At 43.0% G+C, this 20,579-nt stretch overlaps 1 protein-coding gene across 3 annotated transcripts in view; it reads left to right on the top strand.

The window, feature by feature from the left end:
- Positions 1-3,834: 3,834 nt before the first annotated feature.
- The window catches only part of LOC110521672 (KIT proto-oncogene, receptor tyrosine kinase), a 39,999-nt gene continuing 23,254 nt past the window's right edge, over positions 3,835-20,579 (top strand). Inside the window, exons 1-7 of one of the 3 annotated variants that reach the window (XM_036969494.1) lie at positions 3,835-4,047; positions 14,887-15,141; positions 16,781-17,065; positions 17,152-17,291; positions 17,779-17,974; positions 18,193-18,379; positions 20,257-20,372. In XM_036969494.1, the coding sequence (XP_036825389.1) occupies positions 3,993-4,047; positions 14,887-15,141; positions 16,781-17,065; positions 17,152-17,291; positions 17,779-17,974; positions 18,193-18,379; positions 20,257-20,372 (1,234 nt within the window). In that variant the 5' untranslated portion in view covers positions 3,835-3,992. The remainder of the gene's footprint in view (positions 4,048-14,886; positions 15,142-16,780; positions 17,066-17,151; positions 17,292-17,778; positions 17,975-18,192; positions 18,380-20,256; positions 20,373-20,579) is intronic. The other 2 variants (XM_036969495.1, XM_036969496.1) reach the window with 2 other exon arrangements.

Below are 20,579 nucleotides of genomic sequence, written 5' to 3' on the forward strand. Positions count from 1 at the left end.
AAAAATACTGTCTAAAATTATACAAAAGCTCTGGAAAATCACTTTAATATGACTGTGTCACGCCCTGACCTTAGAGAGGCGTTTTATTTCTCTATTTGGTTAGGTCAGGGTGTGATTTTGGGATGGGCATTCTATGTTGTGTATTTCTATGTTGGCCTGATATGGTTCCCAATCAGAGACAGCTGTTTATCGTTGTCTCTGATTGGGGATCATATTTAGGCAGCCCTTTTGCCCACTTTCTGGTGTGGGATCTTGTCTACATTTAGTTGCCTCAGTGCACAACAGTAGCGTCACGTTTCGTTCGTTCGTTCGTTCGTTCGTTCGTTCGTTCGTTTGGTTGGTTGTTTGTTGTTTTTGTTCAGTGAGTTTCAGTTTATTAAAATTATGTGGAACTCTACTCACGCTGCGCCTTGGTCTCATCATTATGACGAACGTGACAGAAGATCCCACCAAAAATGGACCAAGCAGCATGTACAGGAGGAGTGGACTTGGGAGGAGATCCTGGATGAAAAAGGACCCTGGCCGCAGGCCGGGGAGTTTCGCTGTCCTAAGGAGGAGATAGAGGCAGCGAAAGCGGAACGGCGACATTACGAGGAGTTATACCAATGAGGCAAGCACGAGATGCAGCCCCAAAAAATGGGGTGGCACACGTGGAGATTGGCAGAGTCAGGGTTTAGACCTGAGCCAAGCACGTGACTGGCCAGGCACCGTGTTATGCAGTGATGCGCATGGTGTCTCCAGTGCGCATTCATAGCCCGGTGCGCTCTGTTCCAGCTCCCCGCATTTGCCGCGCTAGAGTGAGCATCCAGCCAGGACGTGCTGTGCCGGCTCAGCGCTCTTGGTCTCCAGTACACCTCTTCGGACCAGGATATCCTGTGCTGACTTTACGTGCTGTATCCCCGGTGCGTCTTCACAGCCCAGGGCGTCCTGTGCCAGCGCCCCGCACTTATTGAGCTAAATTGAGCATCCAGCCAGGACGCATTGTTCCAGCTCTACGCTCAAGACCTCCAGTGCGCTTCCACAGTCCAGTACGTCCTGTGCCCCCTCTCTGCACTCGCCCTGAGGGGCATGTCATCAGCCCGGTGCCACCTGTACCGGTCCCACGCATCAGGCCTCCAGTGCGCCTCCACAGTCCAGTACGTCCTGTGCCCCCTCTCTGCACTCGCCCTGAGGTGCGTGTCATCAGCCCGGTACCACCAGTGCCGGCACCACGCATCAGGCCTCCAGTACGCCTCCCCAGGCCGGAGCTTCTGGCGACGTTTCACAGTCCGGAGCTTCCGGCGACGTTTCACAGTCCGGAACCTCCAAAGGCGGTCCACAGTCTGGAACCTACGAAGACGGTCCACAGTCCGGAACCTACGAAGACGGTCCACAGTCCTGAACCTACGAAGACGGTCCACAGTCCGGAACCTACGAAGACGGTCCACAGTCCGGAACCTACGAAGACGGTCCACAGTCCGGAACCTACGAAGACGGTCCACAGTCCTGAACCTACGAAGACGGTCCACAGTCCGGAGCCTACGAAGACGGTCCCCAGTCCGGAGCCTCTGGCGACGGTCCCCAGTCCGGAGCCTCCGGCGACGGTCCCCAGTCCGGGGCCTCTGGCGATGAGCTGCAGTCCAGAGTCTTCGGCGATGAGCTGCAGTCCAGAGCCTCCGACGATGATCCACGGTCCGGTTCCTCCGGCAACGATCCACGGTCCAGTTCCACAGAAGCGGAGGGATCAGTGTAGGGAGCGGGGACTACGCCCCGAACCTGCACCCCGAATAGGTTCAGTTTTGCGGCCGGGAGTCCGCACCTTTGGGGGGGTACTGTCTCGCCATGACCTTAGAGAGGCGTTTTATTTCTCTATTTGGTTAGGTCAGGGTGTGATTTTTGGGTGGGCATTCTATGTTGTGTATTTCCATGTTAGCCCGATATGGTTCCCAATCAGAGACAGCTGTTTATCGTTGTCTCTGATTGGGGATCATATTTAGGCAGCCCTTTTTCCCACTTTCCGGCGTGGGATCTTGTCTACATTTAGTTGCCTGAGTGCACAACAGTAGGTTCACGTTTTGTTTGGTTGTTTGTTGTTTTTGTTCAGTGAGTTTCGGTTTATTAAAATTATGTGGAACTCTACTCACGCTGCGCCTTGGTCTCATCATTACGACGAACGTGACAGACTGTCTCGAGAGTATACCATGACCTAGGATAAAACAGCATTTTGGACATCCTCCAGGTTTGCATAAGGTGTTTCTAGATTTCAAAATTAGAACATGCCTAGTAAGCTATACTAAACCCTCATACTCTATGATTTTCGTTGTTTGCTCTATAACCTGTTAGTTCATATGCCTTGCCACCATGTTATATCGGCCTAAGGCCAAGACAATAAGAAGACAGAGTGGCAGAATAAATTCAACCACACCTTTGTTTCATCACAAAAACGCAGAGCAACTTCCAGGTGAAGTCCGCAAAGCATATGGCATATAACAAACAGTTACATGACCTATAGTGTGGTCAAGCTAGTTAATGTTTCCAACATTTTTGGACTATTGAACAACTATGGGTTTAGAACCACAGAGAATTATAGCAAGTCGCAAAGAAAACAGGAGCTGCCTCTACTATTCCAGTACCATTTCATCTTCAACATTTCAGCATCATCAAATCACCTATGCTTAGTCTAAAACAGTGACAACTAAAAAATACCAAAAACAATTTTATCCAATCAACGTAAGCTACATATGATGTGGTTCTGATTTCTCTCTCTCTGTGTGTGTGTGTGCACGTGTGCTTTCCTGTAAGTAGTAAAAACATGATTCACCCTACTAGTAGAAACGCCATTGCCATCCTCCTTTCTTTCTTGACGAAACAGCACATGCTTTTAGTTGTTGTCCTAGGCTACCTGGCTAAAATGCTTACTCTCTAGCCTAACATCCTATCATGGGCAACGATGAGTCATCTAGTTAACATTAGCCTACTACATCTAGCAACATATTACACTTCCATCCTCTCAGGCCAGGGGCACAATGTATTAATTTATGGTTGGAGCATAATCACCATTATCATCATTGGACAGTACGGAGATTTAAGTAAAACCACAAGTCCAAATCCTTATCGCCATCCATGGCTAATTTAGGAATGGGACGATTTTAACTAGCTAGCTAGGCACAAGAGGACAACAACACAACGAGATGCAACAATTCAAGTTTTTTCTGTCAATGACGTTTAGCTTTTGACGTGACGTGATTGGTGTGAAGCCAAATCCCATGGACACTTTTTTTTGGTATGCCAGGACCTTTCACAGTTGAGCTCACTCAATTTAGCTCAACACTGACAGGCTATTATTTCATACTTTTTTATCAAGGGAGGACAAATGCTCACTGGCTTCCCTTGCACTCAATGCTATGGGCGGCAACAATGTCATACTCTTTTTGACCAGACAGCATCAGATAGATGGGATACACATAGAGAGACAGGGGGGCGCTGTTTCGCTTGGTCGAACGCTTTATCCTGTGAGATACATTCAGCCTCTTGCGAATTGAAGGAACATTCTGAAACACAGAGAGACAAAATATAAATGATATATATATATATACATATATTTGTTGTCCATTTTTGGGGGAAGCCTGGATTCCCTTGGCAGTCAGGAATACATCACAATGACTACTGAACCAGTCTATTGCATTCACATTACAACTATCTGTCAGATCAACTATTGGTGGACTTTATCCCCATGGCTGCCAATGCAAATTTTGGCTGTTCAGGGCATGCAAGGCATCTAATTGAAATGCTTGTTGTTGTTGTTATAGCTGTCTGCTACCGACCTCTGGATTCAGTCCAACACAACGTCAACACCAGTTGATCCTAGTACTTCAACGCAATACCCCGCTGCTGCACTGTGTCTTTAAGACATTCAACTGCATGTAGCAAGCCTTCACTCAGCCATTTACAAGCGCGAGCACTTCAGAGAGTAGACACTGATAAAGCACCGCAATATAGATGGAATTGTAATAATGGAATACCACTGGGTACTGTTTTCTGTCTTGTTGCAGTTAACCTTCCAAACAGGTAAGGCATAATATTGGTCAACATTGTCTCTCTGCCAACTGTTGTGGTTCTAGTTGTTGTTTTACAGAAGTTTATTGATCACACTTCACGAACATGATCACCTTGGTCACTACACTAAATTGCATTTTTGCCACTGTTTGGTTCGTCGTAATTTTGTTAGTTTTTCATGTGGACTATGAATATGTAATTTCTATTCGGTTAAGGACTGTATTGTAGCATGAACAACACACATTTTCAGCAGGTTATAACTTTGTATAGTCTATAATTTTGTCAACACAGGTCGTTCAGGATGTAGAGGTAGCCTTCCTACCTGTTGGTTTACCTTGTAACATTACCTTTGCATTTTCAGTTAGTCACTGAAACCTAATGAGGAAATTGGATATTTGTGCGCTGAGCATCAGTTTGTGTTCCTCTCAATTATTAATCTAGCAGGCCGTGCACAGTACGAAGACATTGGCAAAAAGTAAATAAACAGCGATTTATTTATGGAGAGATTTGTAATTGACCTCGTTGTAGGGTAAAGTAAAGATTCAGACATTACAATTACGAATCGTTCTTCTTGAAAGAATGAAACTTGTTGTTTTGATAAACTATATGATTTGGGAATATGACAGGTAACCTAGTTATAATGCACAACATTTGTTCAACAGCCAAGTATTAGGCGTATATGTATATGCTCGCTAAATTGCTATTTTCCAATAGCATTTAGTCATTGGCGTAGAAAGCGCTGCGCTGATCAGTTGCTGTTGTCAAGTCTTGTCATCTCAGGGATGACTGTAATTATGGAAATGTATACGAATTCCTTGGAAGTATGAAAATTAACTGGCAGTGGAATTGTCGACAAATTGGTTTTGCATAGACCTACTGTTGGCCTGTGAATGTTTATAGATTTTTTATAACCATTATACAGAGGCTTTTGTCATCATTTTTTATATCAACAATGTTTATGTCAACATTCCCACTCAAACTCCGTTTTGTAAGCCTTGGAATGGTGTTTTGATGTTGAGACTTTAGGTGCCATGAAAAAAACATTTGACACGATTTACAACATGCCTCACCTGTGAATGAGCAGTATTGAACTCTGAGTGGTAGGCCTATATTCTATGCTTGTAATTGCTTACATCGTTAAATAATCAATCCAAACACCCACTTGAAAACACAACAGGCAAAGACAGATTAAAAAATGTCAGTGATCCTGTGAAGGGATGGGGGTGTTTGTCTACAGGGTGGGTGGGGGTTGGTTTGTGGTCTGTTACAAAGAGTGGCGCGAAGTGCGTTGTGCCTGGTACGTCTTTGTCCTGGATGTACAGCTCAGGCAAGCTCTGCTTCTCGCCTGTGCAGGGGTTATTTTCACCAGTTGTATTCTGCAGGTGGCGTTTATTTTGTTCTGAGCGCAGGTGATTTTCCTTTTCTACATACATTCTGCTAAATTCAATTTAGGCTTCATTCCCGTGGTGGTCAGGGAGGATTTATTTGAATTTTTATGAGTGTTCCCTTATTTCCATTACAGCATATTGGATGACCGTCATTCATATTCCATTCACCCAGCTCAATGTAACATCAATAAGTTTAGACTACTACATGATACTATAATTCAATTAGCCCTATACCCATAATGAGGTTGCTACAACCTATCCTACAAATTAAAGTTTATAACAGTTGAGAGACAAATTGGAGTACTCAAGGTAACAGAGACACATTCAATACCACCTTGCACAATCTTGCCTGCATCTATCTAGCCCAGGGCTCGGGGGCCTGATTGGTGTCACACTTTTGCCGCAGTTCCAGCTAACACACATGAGTCCAATAATCAACTAATCGTGTTCTTCAGTTTTGAATACAATTAGTTTAATCATGTGTGTTTGCTAGGGATGGGGAAAATCTGTGACACCACTCCGGCCCCGGAGAACTGGAGTTTCCCATCTAGCTTATCTAGAGTGTAATCATTAGTCCAAACAATGTGCCAAATTCAGTTAGGTCCCTCCCCATTTCGTTCCGTTTAAGAATTTGTTTTTGCAACAGAATCAGGGGAATGAATACACCCCTGATCACCCGCACATAGCAGTCACATACGGCATCATCACTTTGCTCGATGTCTAATTCCTTCTCAAATCTACGTGCTCTCTCCCTCTCACCTTTTCCCTTCGCTTGTGTACTTCAGTGCACAACACAACAGCTGTCTGTGACAAGGCGCAAAAGCCTATCCAAGACAAACCTTCATACCCTAACTGCTAACAGCTACACAGTTTACACTGTTGTCACCATATTAACGTTATAGTCAACAAACTAGCGATAACGCGTCAGTAAACCCACAATCCAATCCATGTGTAAAATCATGCAGTACAGTGTACGGTAAGGAGTTTAGCAGTTACACCAGCTGGTCGCGGTGGCAATAAATTAATAAAATCGAAAGCTTATCTTGGCTTGGAAGAGTTGCTGTGTTGGATAGCCTTAGCCAGCTAGCTATCATAAATAACATTACTCTCTGTTTGAGTCAGGTTGAGTAAATCAAATCAAATGTTATTTGTCACATGCACCGAATACAACAGGTGTAGGTAGACCTTACCGTGAAAAGCTTACTTACAAGCCCTTAACCAACAATGCAGTTTTAAGAAAAATAAGAGTTAAGAAAATATTTACTAAATAACCTAAAGTAAAAAAATTAATGAGTAACAATAAAATAGCAATAACGAGGCTATATACAGGTACTGATACCGAGTCAATGTGCAGGGGTACAGGTTGGTCGAAGTAATTGAGGTTATATGTACATGTAGGTAGGGGAAAAGTGACTATGCATAGATGATAAACAACGAGTAGCAGCAGCATTAAAAAGGGGTGGGGGGTCAATGCAAATAGTCCTTGTAGCCATTTGATTGGCTATTCAGCAGTTTTATGGCTTGGGGGTAGAAGCTGTTAAGAAGCCTTTCGGACCTAGTCTTGGCGCTCTGCTAAATTAGTGGCATTATCTAAGTATGCGAAAGGTAAACTAAGAAGAAAATACATCTCTCTCTCTCTCTCTGCTGCTTCTCCTTCATTTTTGAAGCAATTAATTTGTTCAAAACTGTTCAACTATTGTCTTTCTCTCCCTTTGAGTCAACTACTCACCACACTTTATTTACTACAGTGCTAGCTAGCTGTAGCTCAGTGAAGTCATCATAATTGCTGTGTAAATCTATGGAAGGGGGTGAGAACTACAGAATAACATGGTTAACCGGGATACCAGGACTGTCCCAAGAAAACTCTAAACATTTCCCCAAAATGACACGACCTAGGAAACTAAAACATTTTTCCCCCCAATGTCACACTAATGCAATTCCACAAAATACACAACCTGCGCAGCAGCAGATTAGCAAAACAGAAAATAGTACATTATCCAAACAGGTTGTCAAATGGAAGCCTTTAGCCTAGTGTATCTACTTCACACAGTCACAATCAATTCAAAGAAAACGCATAATTGACACTGCAGGACTGCACACGCAACACGCATGCAGTCAATAAACCCTACAGGAAACTTATACAGTATAGCCTAAAAAATAGTGTGTGCCTCTTTGAGCTGTCATTGTAACTCTTCAGACAGACACAAATTTGATAAGGCTTTGATAAGGCCATGCTAGGGCTGGGCTAAATGGTCTAAAAATCATATCTCTATTTTTACTAACTTATACAGTTGAAGTCAGAAGTTTACATGCACCTTAGCCAAATACATTTAAATTCAGTTTTTCACAATTCCTGACATTTAATCCTAGTAAAACATACCCTGTCTTAGGTCAGTCAGGATCACCACTTTATTTTAAGAATGTGAAATGATTTCAGCTTTTATTTCTATCATCACATTTCCAGTGGGTCAGAAGTTTACATAGACTCAATTAGTATTTGGTAGCATTGTCTTTAAATTGTTTAACTTGGGACAAACGTTTCAGGTAGCCTTCCACAAGCTCCCCACAATAAATTGGGGGAATTTTGTCCCATTCCTCCTGACAGAGCTGGTGTAACTGAGTCCGGTTTGTAGGCCTCCTTGCTCGCACGCGCCTTTTCAGTTCTGCCCACAAATTTTCAATGGGATTGAGGTCAGGGCTTTGTGATGGCCACTCCAATACCTTGACTTTGTCCTTCTTAAGCCATTTTGCCACAACTTTGGAAATATGCTTGGGGTCATTGTCCATTTGGAAGACCCATGTGTGACCAAGCTTTAACTTCTTGACTGATGTCTTGAGATGTTGCTTCAATATATCCACATAATTTGAAGCCATCTATTTTGTGAAGTGCACCAGTCCCTCCTGCAGCAAAGCACACAACATGATGCTGCCACCCCCGTGCTTCACGGATGGGATGGTGATCTTTGGCTTGCAAGCCTCCCACTTTTCCTCCAAACATAATGATGGTCATTATGCTCAAACAGTTGTATTTTTGTTTCATCAGACCAGAGAACATTTCTCAAAAAAGTATGATCTTTGTCCACATGTGCAGTTGCAAACCGTAGTCTGGCTTTTTTTATGGAGCAGTGGCTTCTTCCTTGCTGAGCTGCCTTTCAGGTTATGTCGATATAGGACTCATTTTTACTGTGGATATAGATACTTTTGTGCCCGTTTCCTACAGCATCGTCAATAGGTCCTTTGCTGTTGTTCTGGGATTGATTTGCTCTTTTCGCACAAAGTACGTTCATGTCTAGGAGACAGAACTCTTCTCCTTCCTGTGTGGTATGATGGCTGCGTGGTCCCATGGTGTTTATACTTGCGTACTATTGTTTGTACAGATGAACGTGGTACCTTCAGGTGTTTGCACCCAAGGATGAACCAGACTTGTGGAGGCCTACCATTTTTTTTCTGAGGTCTCGGCTGATTTCTTTTGATTTTCCCATGATGTCAAGCGAAGAGGCACTGAGTTTGAAGGTAGGCCTTGAAATACATCCACAGGTACACCTCCAATTGACTCACATGATTTCAATTAGCCTATCAGAAGCTTCTAAAGCCATGACATAATTTTCTGGAATTTTCCAAGCTGTTTAAAGACACAGTCAATTTAGAGTATGTTAACTTCTGACCCACTGGAATTGTGATGCAGTGAAATAATCTGTCTTTAAACAATTGTTGGAAAAATGACTTGTCATGCACACAGTAGATGTCCTAACCGACTTGCCAAAACTAGAGTTTGTAACAAGAAATTTGTGGAGTGGTTGAAAAACACGTTTTTATGACTCCAACCTAAATGTATGTAAACTTCTGACTTCAACTATATACAGTATATTGAAAAAAAAAATGTTTTCCCTACAATGGCGACTTTGTTGTACTGTTAACGGTCAAATACAATGCATTCCAAACAGTGAGCAATAATCTAATGAATACAGGGCATGTGAAATTATACCTAGGCTAAGTATGAGCCTTCCACAACCTTAACCTTTTTTAAATTTAACTAGGCAAGTCAGTTAAGAACAAATTCTTATTTTCAATGACGGCCTGGGAACAGTGGGTTAACTGTCTTGTTCAGGGGCAGAACAACAGATTTTTACCTTGTCGGCTCGGGGATTCAATCTAGCAACCTTTTGGTTAATGGCCCAACGCTCTAACCACTAGGCTACCTGCTGCCCTAATAACTCAATTATTTGATCAAACTAGTTTAACCTGCTTTTTTGCAATAATCACTGATCTGGCGTTGAAGTCTATTAAAATGCCTTGTTTGTAAACATTTTTATCAGAACCATGCATAATGTACATTCACTAATAATGACTAACTTCGTGTAGCTGTCTTTATAGAAACTTAACCCCGGTCTCATTAACAATATCTTAAGCACAAGCCCACGAGCTAGTGAGGAAGTAGGCAGGTAATCTTTATTTTTCAAGTTTAGCCAACTTGGATCTATTTGCTAGCTAACAAGGTAGAACAGTTGAATTGTTATGAACACACCCTTCTGTCCATCTCCAACTGTTTGAACAGCGTGCTAACCTGTCCACTTTGTTCAGATGATGAAATCAAGTGGCCTACCTTATTTCTCAGAATGAGAACGAGTTGCCAATTCTTTGTATAACTATGCTTTATGCTTATTGCGCATTTATAAAACACAGACTAGACAGCTAGCATAACGGTCTTTGTCTGAAATGCTGCTGTGTTACATGGTACCACAATGCCACGCGTGACAAACTGAGCAATAATTATCCAGAATCTTTGTTAATTGATACTCCTGTTTTAATAGTGTCTGCTCTGTATGCAATTTGAGATGTTGCGACATAAAAAGGGTATCGTTAGAAAGGTTAACTTCTCAATGTGTTTGTGTCCATATGAGCGATTCTGTTGGAACAAAACTCAAATGCAAATAGCCAGTTGAAACCTCTTGTCAGAGAGGAAGAGGTGACCTCTCATCTCTGTTGTTGTGAGTGGCAGGGGGAGGATCTTGGTGTGTGTGTGTGTGTGTTTGTTTGTGTGCGTCTGTAAACAGGAAGGAAGATGCAAAGCGAGAGGTTTCACTCTCACCAAAACTGTCCAAAATAAGCCCACTGTCACCTGCCTTCCCTCCTTTGGGAAAATGACTCCCATTGTTGGGGCGGAGACATGAGCATCTCAACATTATATACAGATCTCTGGTGTAGGGAAGGCACAGAAAAGAGCAAAGGAGACGAGACCAAAAATACATGAGAAGAAACGGACATAAACGCTCATAAAAAAATGTTACCCACTAAAAAAATGTATTCTTGCGATACAGGCATTTGAAATATATTGTGCAAAAACATACATTCGATTTAATCAAATGTATTTTATATATCGCCCTAGCCTATGCACAATTCACTACATAGGATCTATGTAACAGACATGAAGCCTGTTCAGAGGCATGAGGGAAAATTCTGTCTCCTGTCCTAGAGCCTATTTCCCTATCCAGTCCCAATCCAACTGAAAACCCCAAATCCTGACTCCTGAATTGCATGGACATTCCTAACTTTATTCTGTAATCCATTGGTTATATTTTCAAAGCACGTCTCTCACCTATGCATGTTAAAATACTGCTATAACATGTCTCGTACTTTCTGCCCATGATAGAGCTTCGGTAGAGAATGTGTGATCAACAAACAGTATAATAGTAGATATGGATATTTTTTTTAAACACAGTTGGTTCCCTGTTAAGATACTTTTGGCCATGTTGTCTATCAAGGTATGTGGACATCTTCTCGTCGAACATCTCATTCCAAAATCATGGGCATTAATATAGAGTTGGCCTCCCTTTTGCTGCTGTAACAGCCTCCACTCTTCTGGGAAGGCTTTCCACTAGATGTTGAATCATTTCTGCGGAGACTTGGTTCCATTCTGCCACAAGATCATTAGTGAGGTTGGGCACTGGTGTTGGGTGATTAGGCCTGGCTCGCAGTTGGTGTTCCAATTCATTCCAAAGGTGTTTGATGTGGTTGAGGTCAGGGCTCTGTGCAGGCCAGTCAAGTTCTTCCACACCAATCTCGACAAACCATTTCTGTATGGACCTCGCTTTGTGCACGGGGGCATTGTCACGCTGAAGCAGAAAAGGGCCTTCCCCAAACTGTTACCACAGAATTGTCTAGAATGTCATTGTAGGCTGTAGCATTAACATTTCCCTTCACTGGAACTAAGGGGCCTAGCCCGAACCATGAAAAACAGCCCCAGACCATTATTCCTCCTCCACCAAACTTTACAGTTGGCACTATGCATTTGGGCAGGTACTGCTCTCCTGGCATCCGCCAAACCCAGATTATTCAGTCGGACTGCCAGATGGTGAAGCGTGATTCATTACTCCTGAGAACGCGTTCCCGCTTCTCCAGAATCCAATGGCGGCGAGCTTTACACCGCTCCAGCCGACACTTGGCATTGCGCATGGTGATCTTAGGCTTGTGTGCGGCTGCTCGGCCATGAAAACCCATTTCATGAAGCTCCAGACTAACAGTTATTGTGCTGACGTTGCTTCCAGAGGCAGTTTGGAACTCGGCAGTGAGTGTTGCAACTGAGGCACTCGGCGGTCCTGTTCTGTGAACTTGTTTGGCCTACCACTTCTCGGCTGAGCCGTTGTTGCTCCTAGACATTTCCACTTCACAATAACAGCACTTACAGTTGACCAGGGCAGCTCTAACAGGGCAGAAATTTGACGAACTGACTTGTTGGAAATGTGACATCCTATGACTCTTCAGTACTCTATCATTAGTAACTATCAGTTTCATTTGCTCTGTAATTTTTACATAGTGGTGCAGCCAAGCCGACACAAAGGCACAAGCGCTGCCATAGTAACCATATCTCGGTTTAAACGGTATAAATGGGCACTTGTGTTTTTTGCTGTATTTCTCTGGATAAATATGAATTATTCCCGGCATTGAAACTTGGTAGATTTTCGGGGAAATATGAATCCCTAATGAGAACAATGAGGAGGAGGATGGAAAATAGCTGTCCTCCGGCTACACCGGGGTTCTACCCTAGAGGGCGCTGTTGAGCTACTGCAGACCATTGCAAAACTGTTTTAAATTAATCAGTTATTTTGTGACGTGAATATATTTATATTAGTTTTATCTAAAAAGGATAACTTTTTTAATGTTTCGCTATTTTTATGAAATTCATTGAGTAATATGGTCCTCATCCTTCCTCCCCTGAGGAGCCTCCATTGCTATATTAAGTGATCTGGTTTTTACTATTTTATTAAAAAAGAAAAACATTTCAGTCGGCTTGAGAGCCGAAGGGTGCCTAGGGAATGGAACGGGAGAGAACTTGGTTGGCCTTCAAAGCAAAATCAATATGACTCTCTGCCAGTGCTGATATTGCTGCAGGTGGATTTCAAGTTGTGCTAAGAATTGTACATGGTGCATAGTTTTACATCTTTGCCAAAGCGATAACTCACCTGTCATTTTTCAGTCATGAAGTTGTGTCAATATATTGATGGGAGGGCTATGATAATGATTTGTATTACTATCAAAATGCATGCAAAACAAGCTATGAGGCTCTCATCTACCCATCCTCTGTATTGACATACATTTCTAACTGGCTATTACTGCTGTGCACTCTTTGCTGTTAAAGATACAGGTAACTGCTACAATAAAGGAAATACTTCAGAAAAAGGGATACAAAATATATTGAAAGCAGTTGCTTCCACACAGCTGTGGTTCCTGAATTAATTAAGCAAATAACATTCCATCATGCTTCGGGTCATGTATACAATTTTGGCTACAATGGCTAGAAGAAGAGGTCTCAAAAGAGCATAGGGGGTTTAAAGGGTGGTTGTGTGTGCGTGTGTGTGTGTGTGCATGCGTGCGTGTGTTAGAGTATGTGTGTCTCAGTCACCAGATCTCAACCTAATTGAACACTTTTGGGAGATTCTGGAGCGGCCCCCCGAGACAGCGTTTTTCTACCACCATCAACAAAACACCAAATGATGGAATATCTCGTGGAAGAATGGTGTCACATCCCTCCAATAAAGTTCCAGGCCCTTGTAGAATCTATGCCAAGGCGCTTTAAAGCTGTGCTAGCGACTCATGGTGGCCCAAAACCCTATTAACACACTTTACGTTGGTGTTTCCTTTATTTTGGCAGTTACTTATTTACTCCGTTCTGTGAAACATACCTGTACTCTTAACATTTATCCATCTAAACACAAATGAGAGTGAAAGCCTCACATGTACAGTAAAACTGAATTACCATTAGCCTATAGATACTGATTAAGGTCGTTTGGAAACTAACTGCTGTCAGTCGTGAGGACTGTGTGTGTTATAATAAAATGTTCAGCAGTGGTGTAGTGGTGCCTGGCGAAGGGGGTATACTCTAATTTTGTCCAAAAATTTCCAGCGAAGGAAAGGTGCCCTGTGTGAAAACTTCTATGAGAAAGAGTGACACACTGAATGACCTAAAATTAGAAATCCCATGTTGGTCTTTCACAGTCAGGCCAATCCAAGCTGTACTGTGCAAGTAGACTTATAGTAGGCCTACTATTGAAACAGATAAATGAGGTTGTCAACTGAGTCAGAAATTCACCGGTTTCAGACTTTACAGGTTTTTCAGGTTTTTGTTCTCAAAGTTCCACTTTTTTTTAACAGAAAAACAACAAAATGGAAAGTCCATAACAATGCTTAAACCACATCAGGAGACCACTTTTAAGGTCTGGGATTTTTTTTTTTTATGTAGTTACCCTTTAATTCAAGTGTGCAGGCACCTAGAACTGTTGTTTGGTTTGCAGTGTTTTGGTAGCACATGAAAAGGTTTGAAAAATAAATGCACACTGGATTGATGCGAATAATGATATCATTCTACTTTGTAGCTAGTTTAACTGAGAAGGTTTTTGGGGAAGCCCTTCTGTTAGCCCTTACATACTATCAAATAGCATTTTGGAATCATCACGCGTAGGGCTACTGTCGTGTGTACATTGCTGCGCCTACAATGTGAAGAAATAATAGTTTATCAACATGTTAAGCTAAATATTCTGATCGGTTCCATCAGCCCTATTCATTGATAAGGTGGATACCTCCACTATCACTACTTTGATACTTATCCGTGGGGATTAAGAAGTGAGTGTACGCAATGCCCACTGAAAAATAAGTGGGTATACGGTGTATACCGGGATATACCCTCCACTACACCACTGATTTTCAGTGATTCTGTGTATGATATCCAGAGCACAGGAGGTTGGTGGCACCGTAATTGGGGAGGGCGGGCTCGTGGTAATGGCTCGAGCAGAATAAGTAGAATGGTATCAAATACATCAAATACATGGTTTCTATGTGTTTGATGCCATTCCATTTGCTCCGTTCCAGCCATTATTATGAGCAGTCCTCCCCTCAGCAGCCTCCACTGATCCAGAGCCTGTTTTATCTATACTGTACTGTAATGAAGATCCCGACCATGTTACTACAGGCAGCTCCAGGCCCACCATCACCCCCAGCAACCCCTACCTGGTCATTCCACTCAATGCCCCCTTCAGTCTGCGTTGCCAGGGTGACCAGGTGATGCGGTGGCAGAGGGAGGACCGTCCAAAGCTGAGGGGCGAGGTGCGGAGTAATGGGGCGTCCGACCTGGACATCCCCAAAGCTCAGCCTGTCCACATGGGCCGATACATCTGCCTGGAGGAGAGCAGCGGAGAGCAGAGCTCTGTCTACGTCTTTGTCAAAGGTGTGTGTTTCTGACTCAACATTTATGGCCCTTTGTGCCTGTGTGGGCATGTATGTGAGATGTGTATGTGATATGATTGAGTTTTTATGTGTATCTGGGTATGAGGGAGTGAGTGAGCCAGCAAGCTAGAGAGAGAAAGAGAGGGGTGGGAGAAAGAATTCACATGAGAAAGGAACCTATTTTTCTCTGATCTTGTAAAACATTTTTTGAAGCAGAACAAGACTGATAAAACCTTTTCTTAGAAGGGCATTGTTTGAGGTTGAGTTTGTGCATGAAGGTTTTTACAAGTGTCTCCTGGATCGATCGGTATTTGTATCAGTCTTCAACACCACTTAGACAAGTGCCATGACTATAGGGCAGTACATCTAGATAGAACTGCTTATTTCTTGGAAAGTGTGTGTGTGTGTGTGTGTGTGTGTGTGTGTGTGTGTGTGTGTCAGTGATTGATTGATTGATTATTGCCTAAAGAGCAAACTGGATCTGTATCAATGTTTGGCTAAAACAATTAGCACCATCTCCTAATCTGTTATCTCAGTATTATACATACTATCTCCTAATTTCTTCTCTCAGTATTATACATACTATCTCCTCTCTCCGTATTATACATACTATCTCCTAATGTCTTCTTTCAGTATTATACATACTATCTCCTCTCCTAATCTCCTCTCTCCGTATTATACATACTATCTCCTAATGTCTTCTTTCTGTATTATACACACTATCTCCTAATCTCCTCTCTCAGTAGTATACATATTATCTCCTAATCTCTTCACTCAGTATTATACATACAGTACATACACTCTGTACATCTTTCCATATACACTGTAAAAGTAAAAGTGGGACAACGCTGATTGGAATGATTGAAATCAAATAACAAATTTGACTGATCAATGTGATTTTTGGAATTTAATTGAATGAAAGCTTCTGAATTGCTTTCAACACTTGTGGTGGTGGTGGGGGGGGGGGGGGTGGGGGGGCAATGTAACGGCGGCAGCCTAGCAGAAGATTTGGAGGCGTGGTTTATTGGGGGCATGGCTTTCAGGTTGTTCATTTTGGCTACCCGTGAGAGTGAATGTCATTCCAGTTTATGTGCTCTATTGTAATCGACATTCAAACTTAAACTTCTACACTGCCAGGTTTTGTAATGATACTGGCATAACTGCACGTGATACTGAAGAGTGTTTGGTTACAATATTGTGGCTACTAAATATAAAAGTATTTTGTAAAGAAATATGTTTGTTAACATTATTGAAGAAACTTTCTACATTTACAGGGAGTTTAGTTAATTGCTTGTAACACAATTGAAGAAATACGTAATTCCAAATAAAAAATGTAATGAGATTTTGGACAGAATTTGATGTATTTACATGAAATCTTAGTTTGTTTGTGTTATTTTGTAGGTTGAACCAAAGGGGAAGTGTTGAAAGAAAGAAATAAGTTGCAACTTGAAATATAGGTTTGATAATAATCAAATAAAACAGTTGCCATTAAATAATATATTTGTTTTCAGCAAATGTAGTATTTATCAATTGAGAACCAAAGTGATTTAAAAAAAAGTTGATCCAAAGATAATTTTTGTACAGTCTACCTGTGGTTGTTTTCATACCACAATGTTGATTTTAAGTTGTTGTTTTGGCAGATCCTGATAATGCCTTTAGAAAGACTATGGTGTTCAGTATCCTAACTCGTGCGGGAGACAGCGCCTCCATCCCCTGCCTAGCAACTGACCCGGGCGTGGTCAACCTGAGCCTGGAGCCGTGTCAAGGCGGTGCCCTCCCTACTGGCCTCCACTATGTTGCCAGCCTGGAGCGGGGCATGGTTATCTTCGACACTCAGAAGGCCTTCGAGGGCTGTTATATCTGCACTGGCAGACTTGGCAGCACCCACGTTAAATCACATCACTATGATCTGATTGTGCGCCCAGGTAAAATAACATTATTTGTGTGTGTTCTAGGATGTGAAGTACAGTATCCAGATCTTTTATTTGATATTCAAATTTTTTTATCTCAGTCCCAGACGCGGCCCCTGTGATTGAGATGCGGGAACCCAAGAGGGTGATCCTGACACGGGGCCAGACTCTTACCCTGACCTGCAGCACCACCAACGTCAACGGAGACATCAAGCTGAAGTGGGCCGCACCGCCCGGCACGGTGAGAACCCTTTGCCCTCTCTCTGCGGGGTTGGCCAGGGAAGCTGGAGGGATACCATGGACAGATCTCCAACAAATTGACTGAAAGAGAGATTGAGATTGGAATTTTATTGGAAAAGCTGAAAAGATATATGTCAAATTTGGGGATATGAAGTTATAACAAAAGCTCTCAGAACAATGTTTGTAAGATTTAGAAGGGACTATAAGAGTTATGAAGGGTTTACAAGAGAGTCCAAAACGCTCCAAGACTGAAACTTCAGTATCTTGAGAAACCAGTGTGATGGGAGGTTGCAAGGACTAAGTTTGTGTGTATATTTACTGAGTCTCAGGCTCGTCACAGTGAGGTGTGTGTTTACGTCTGTGTGTGTGTGTGCGCGTGTGTGTGAGAAGTTAGCCCTCCTGTCCCCCTGGCCGGAGAGGGAAGGAATGCAGCCCTGGCCAAGATTAACATGGTTCATCTCTAGACATCTCTGGGTGTTGATTGACAGGATGCCGTGTGGGCTTCGTATCCACAGCAACCGGCGGTGGAGAATGCCTCACGCATCCTGACTGAGCCCATCAAACACGTCCGTAGCGCTAGGCTCTACATCAACTCTGTCAGGGCACGGGATTCTGGGAGATATCGATGTGAGGGTCAGAATGAGAAGGGGATCAACTCTGAGTCAATCTGGCTGGACGTCTATGGTGAGTAGGGCATTACAGTGTATGGTCAATTATGTAAAACCACTTCTGATCAATATTGAAATTCTCAATTTGAATGGCTGGTATTATGTATTTCCATGACATGAAGCTATCGCGACACTAATTTGAAAACCTAAGTGGAAATTAAGTGGTTTTGTTTAGAATACATCAAGGGCATTGTGATGTCATTGTGTCTGACGGGTGGGTTGTTTGTCTTCCAGATAGAGGATTCATTCATCTGACTCCGTCAGACAACGGCACAGTGCGTGTTCGTGCTGGTGAGAGTCTGTCCCTGCATGTGGACATGGAAGCCTACCCCAAACCACACACCTTCACCTGGAGCTTCTCAGGCCAGCAGCTCAGGAACACCTCTGACCATGTCATCACCACACAGAACCACCAACATAGGTACACACACACACACTCACACACACACACACACACACATACACACACACACACACACACACGCACACACACACACACACACACACACACACACACACACACACACACACACACACACACACACACACACACACACACACACTCACACACACACACACACACACACACACACACACACACACACACACACACACACACACACACACACACACACACACACACACACACACACACACACACACACACACACACACAGTCTTGTGCAGCTAACCTTGTGGGGACATACAATTCAAAATCCAATTTTCCTTAACCCCTATCCCTTACCCTAACCTTAACCCTAACCCTTAACACCAAAATGTAACCTTAACCCTAAACCTAACACTAGCTCCTAACCCTACCTCCTAACCCTAACCCTAACCCTAAACCTAATTCTAATCCCTAGAAATAGCATTTGACCAAAATGTCCCCAGTTGGTAAAATATTTGTTTGTGTACTATTCTTGTAGGGACTTCTGTTCCCCACAAGTATAGTTAAACACACACACACACACACACACACACACACACACACACACACACACACACACACACACACACACACACACACACACACACACTAGAAACGAATTAGTGCCTCAGGGCTTTTAGTGAGTGGAAGTATTGTGCAGTTAAACTGTGGGAAAATAACTGTCTTTCTGGTGGTAAACAACCATGAGGCAGTTTCTGACCTAGGCAGAGCACTGGTGGCTTATTACTGGTGGTAAATAACCATGAGGCAGTTTCTGACCTAGGCAGAGCACTGGTGGCTTATTACTGGTGGTAAATAACCATGAGGCAGTTTCTGACCTAGGCAGAGCACTGGTGGCTTATTACTGGTGGTAAATAACCATGAGGCAGTTTCTGACCTAGGCAGAGCACTGGTGGCTTATTACTGGTGGTAAATACCCATGAGGCAGTTTCTGACCTAGGCAGAGCACTGGTGGCTTATTACTGGTGGTAAATAACCATGAGGCAGTTTCTGACCTAGGCAGAGCACTGGTGGCTTATTACTGGTGGTAAATAACCATGAGGCAGTTTCTGACCTAGGCAGAGCACTGGTGGCTTATTACTGGTGGTAAATAACCATGAGGCAGTTTCTGACCTAGGCAGAGCACTGGTGGCTTATTACTGGTGGTAAATAACCATGAGGCAGTTTCTGACCTAGGCAGAGCACTGGTGGCTTATTACTGGTGGTAAATAACCATGAGGCAGTTTCTGACCTAGGCAGAGCACTGGTGGCTTCTTACTGGTGGTAAATAACCATGAGGCAGTTTCTGACCTAGGCAGAGCACTGGTGGCTTATTACTGGTGGTAAATAACCATGAGGCAGTTTCTGACCTAGGCAGAGCACTGGTGGCTTATTACTGGTGGTAAATAACCATGAGGCAGTTTCTGACCTAGGCAGAGCACTGGTGGCTTATTACTGGTGGTAAATAACCATGAGGCAGTTTCTGACCTAGGCAGAGCACTGGTGGCTTATTACTATAGGTAAATAACCATGAGGCAGTTTCTGACCTAGGCAGAGCACTGGTGGCTTATTACTGGTGGTAAATAACCATGAGGCAGTTTCTGACCTAGGCAGAGCACTGGTGGCTTATTACTATAGGTAAATAACCATGAGGCAGTTTCTGACCTAGGCAGAGCACTGGTGGCTTATTACTGGTGGTAAATAACCATGAGGCAGTTTCTGACCTAGGCAGAGCACTGGTGGCTTATTACTATAGGTAAATAACCATGAGGCAGTTTCTGACCTAGGCAGAGCACTGGTGGCTTATTTAAAAAAATCAGCTTCTATAACGTGAGTTGTTTTTTAAATGTTGTTGTTGATTCAATCACCAGGTACAACATTGTGCTGAGGCTGGTGCGTTTGAAAATGTCAGAGAGTGGAGTCTACACCTTTTATGCCTCCAATGGTGACGCATCAGTCAATCAGTCATTTTCAGTCTACGTAATCAGTAAGTCGTAACATTATATTCTCTAAATGTTTTCTGTGCCCTGGAGCCACACATACATTATGTAAGGAAATGGGCAGTTAGATACTTAATTTCTACATGCTATCAATATGATGTAATGAATCATTAACATGGTGTGACATTTATGACTAGATTTTCACAGATTGTTCACCATGTTAAAGCCCAACCACTTATTCCCCTCCTCCCCCC

Source organism: Oncorhynchus mykiss, chromosome 30 (assembly GCF_013265735.2).
Source record: "Oncorhynchus mykiss isolate Arlee chromosome 30, USDA_OmykA_1.1, whole genome shotgun sequence".
Taxonomy (NCBI): Eukaryota; Metazoa; Chordata; class Actinopteri; order Salmoniformes; family Salmonidae; genus Oncorhynchus; species Oncorhynchus mykiss.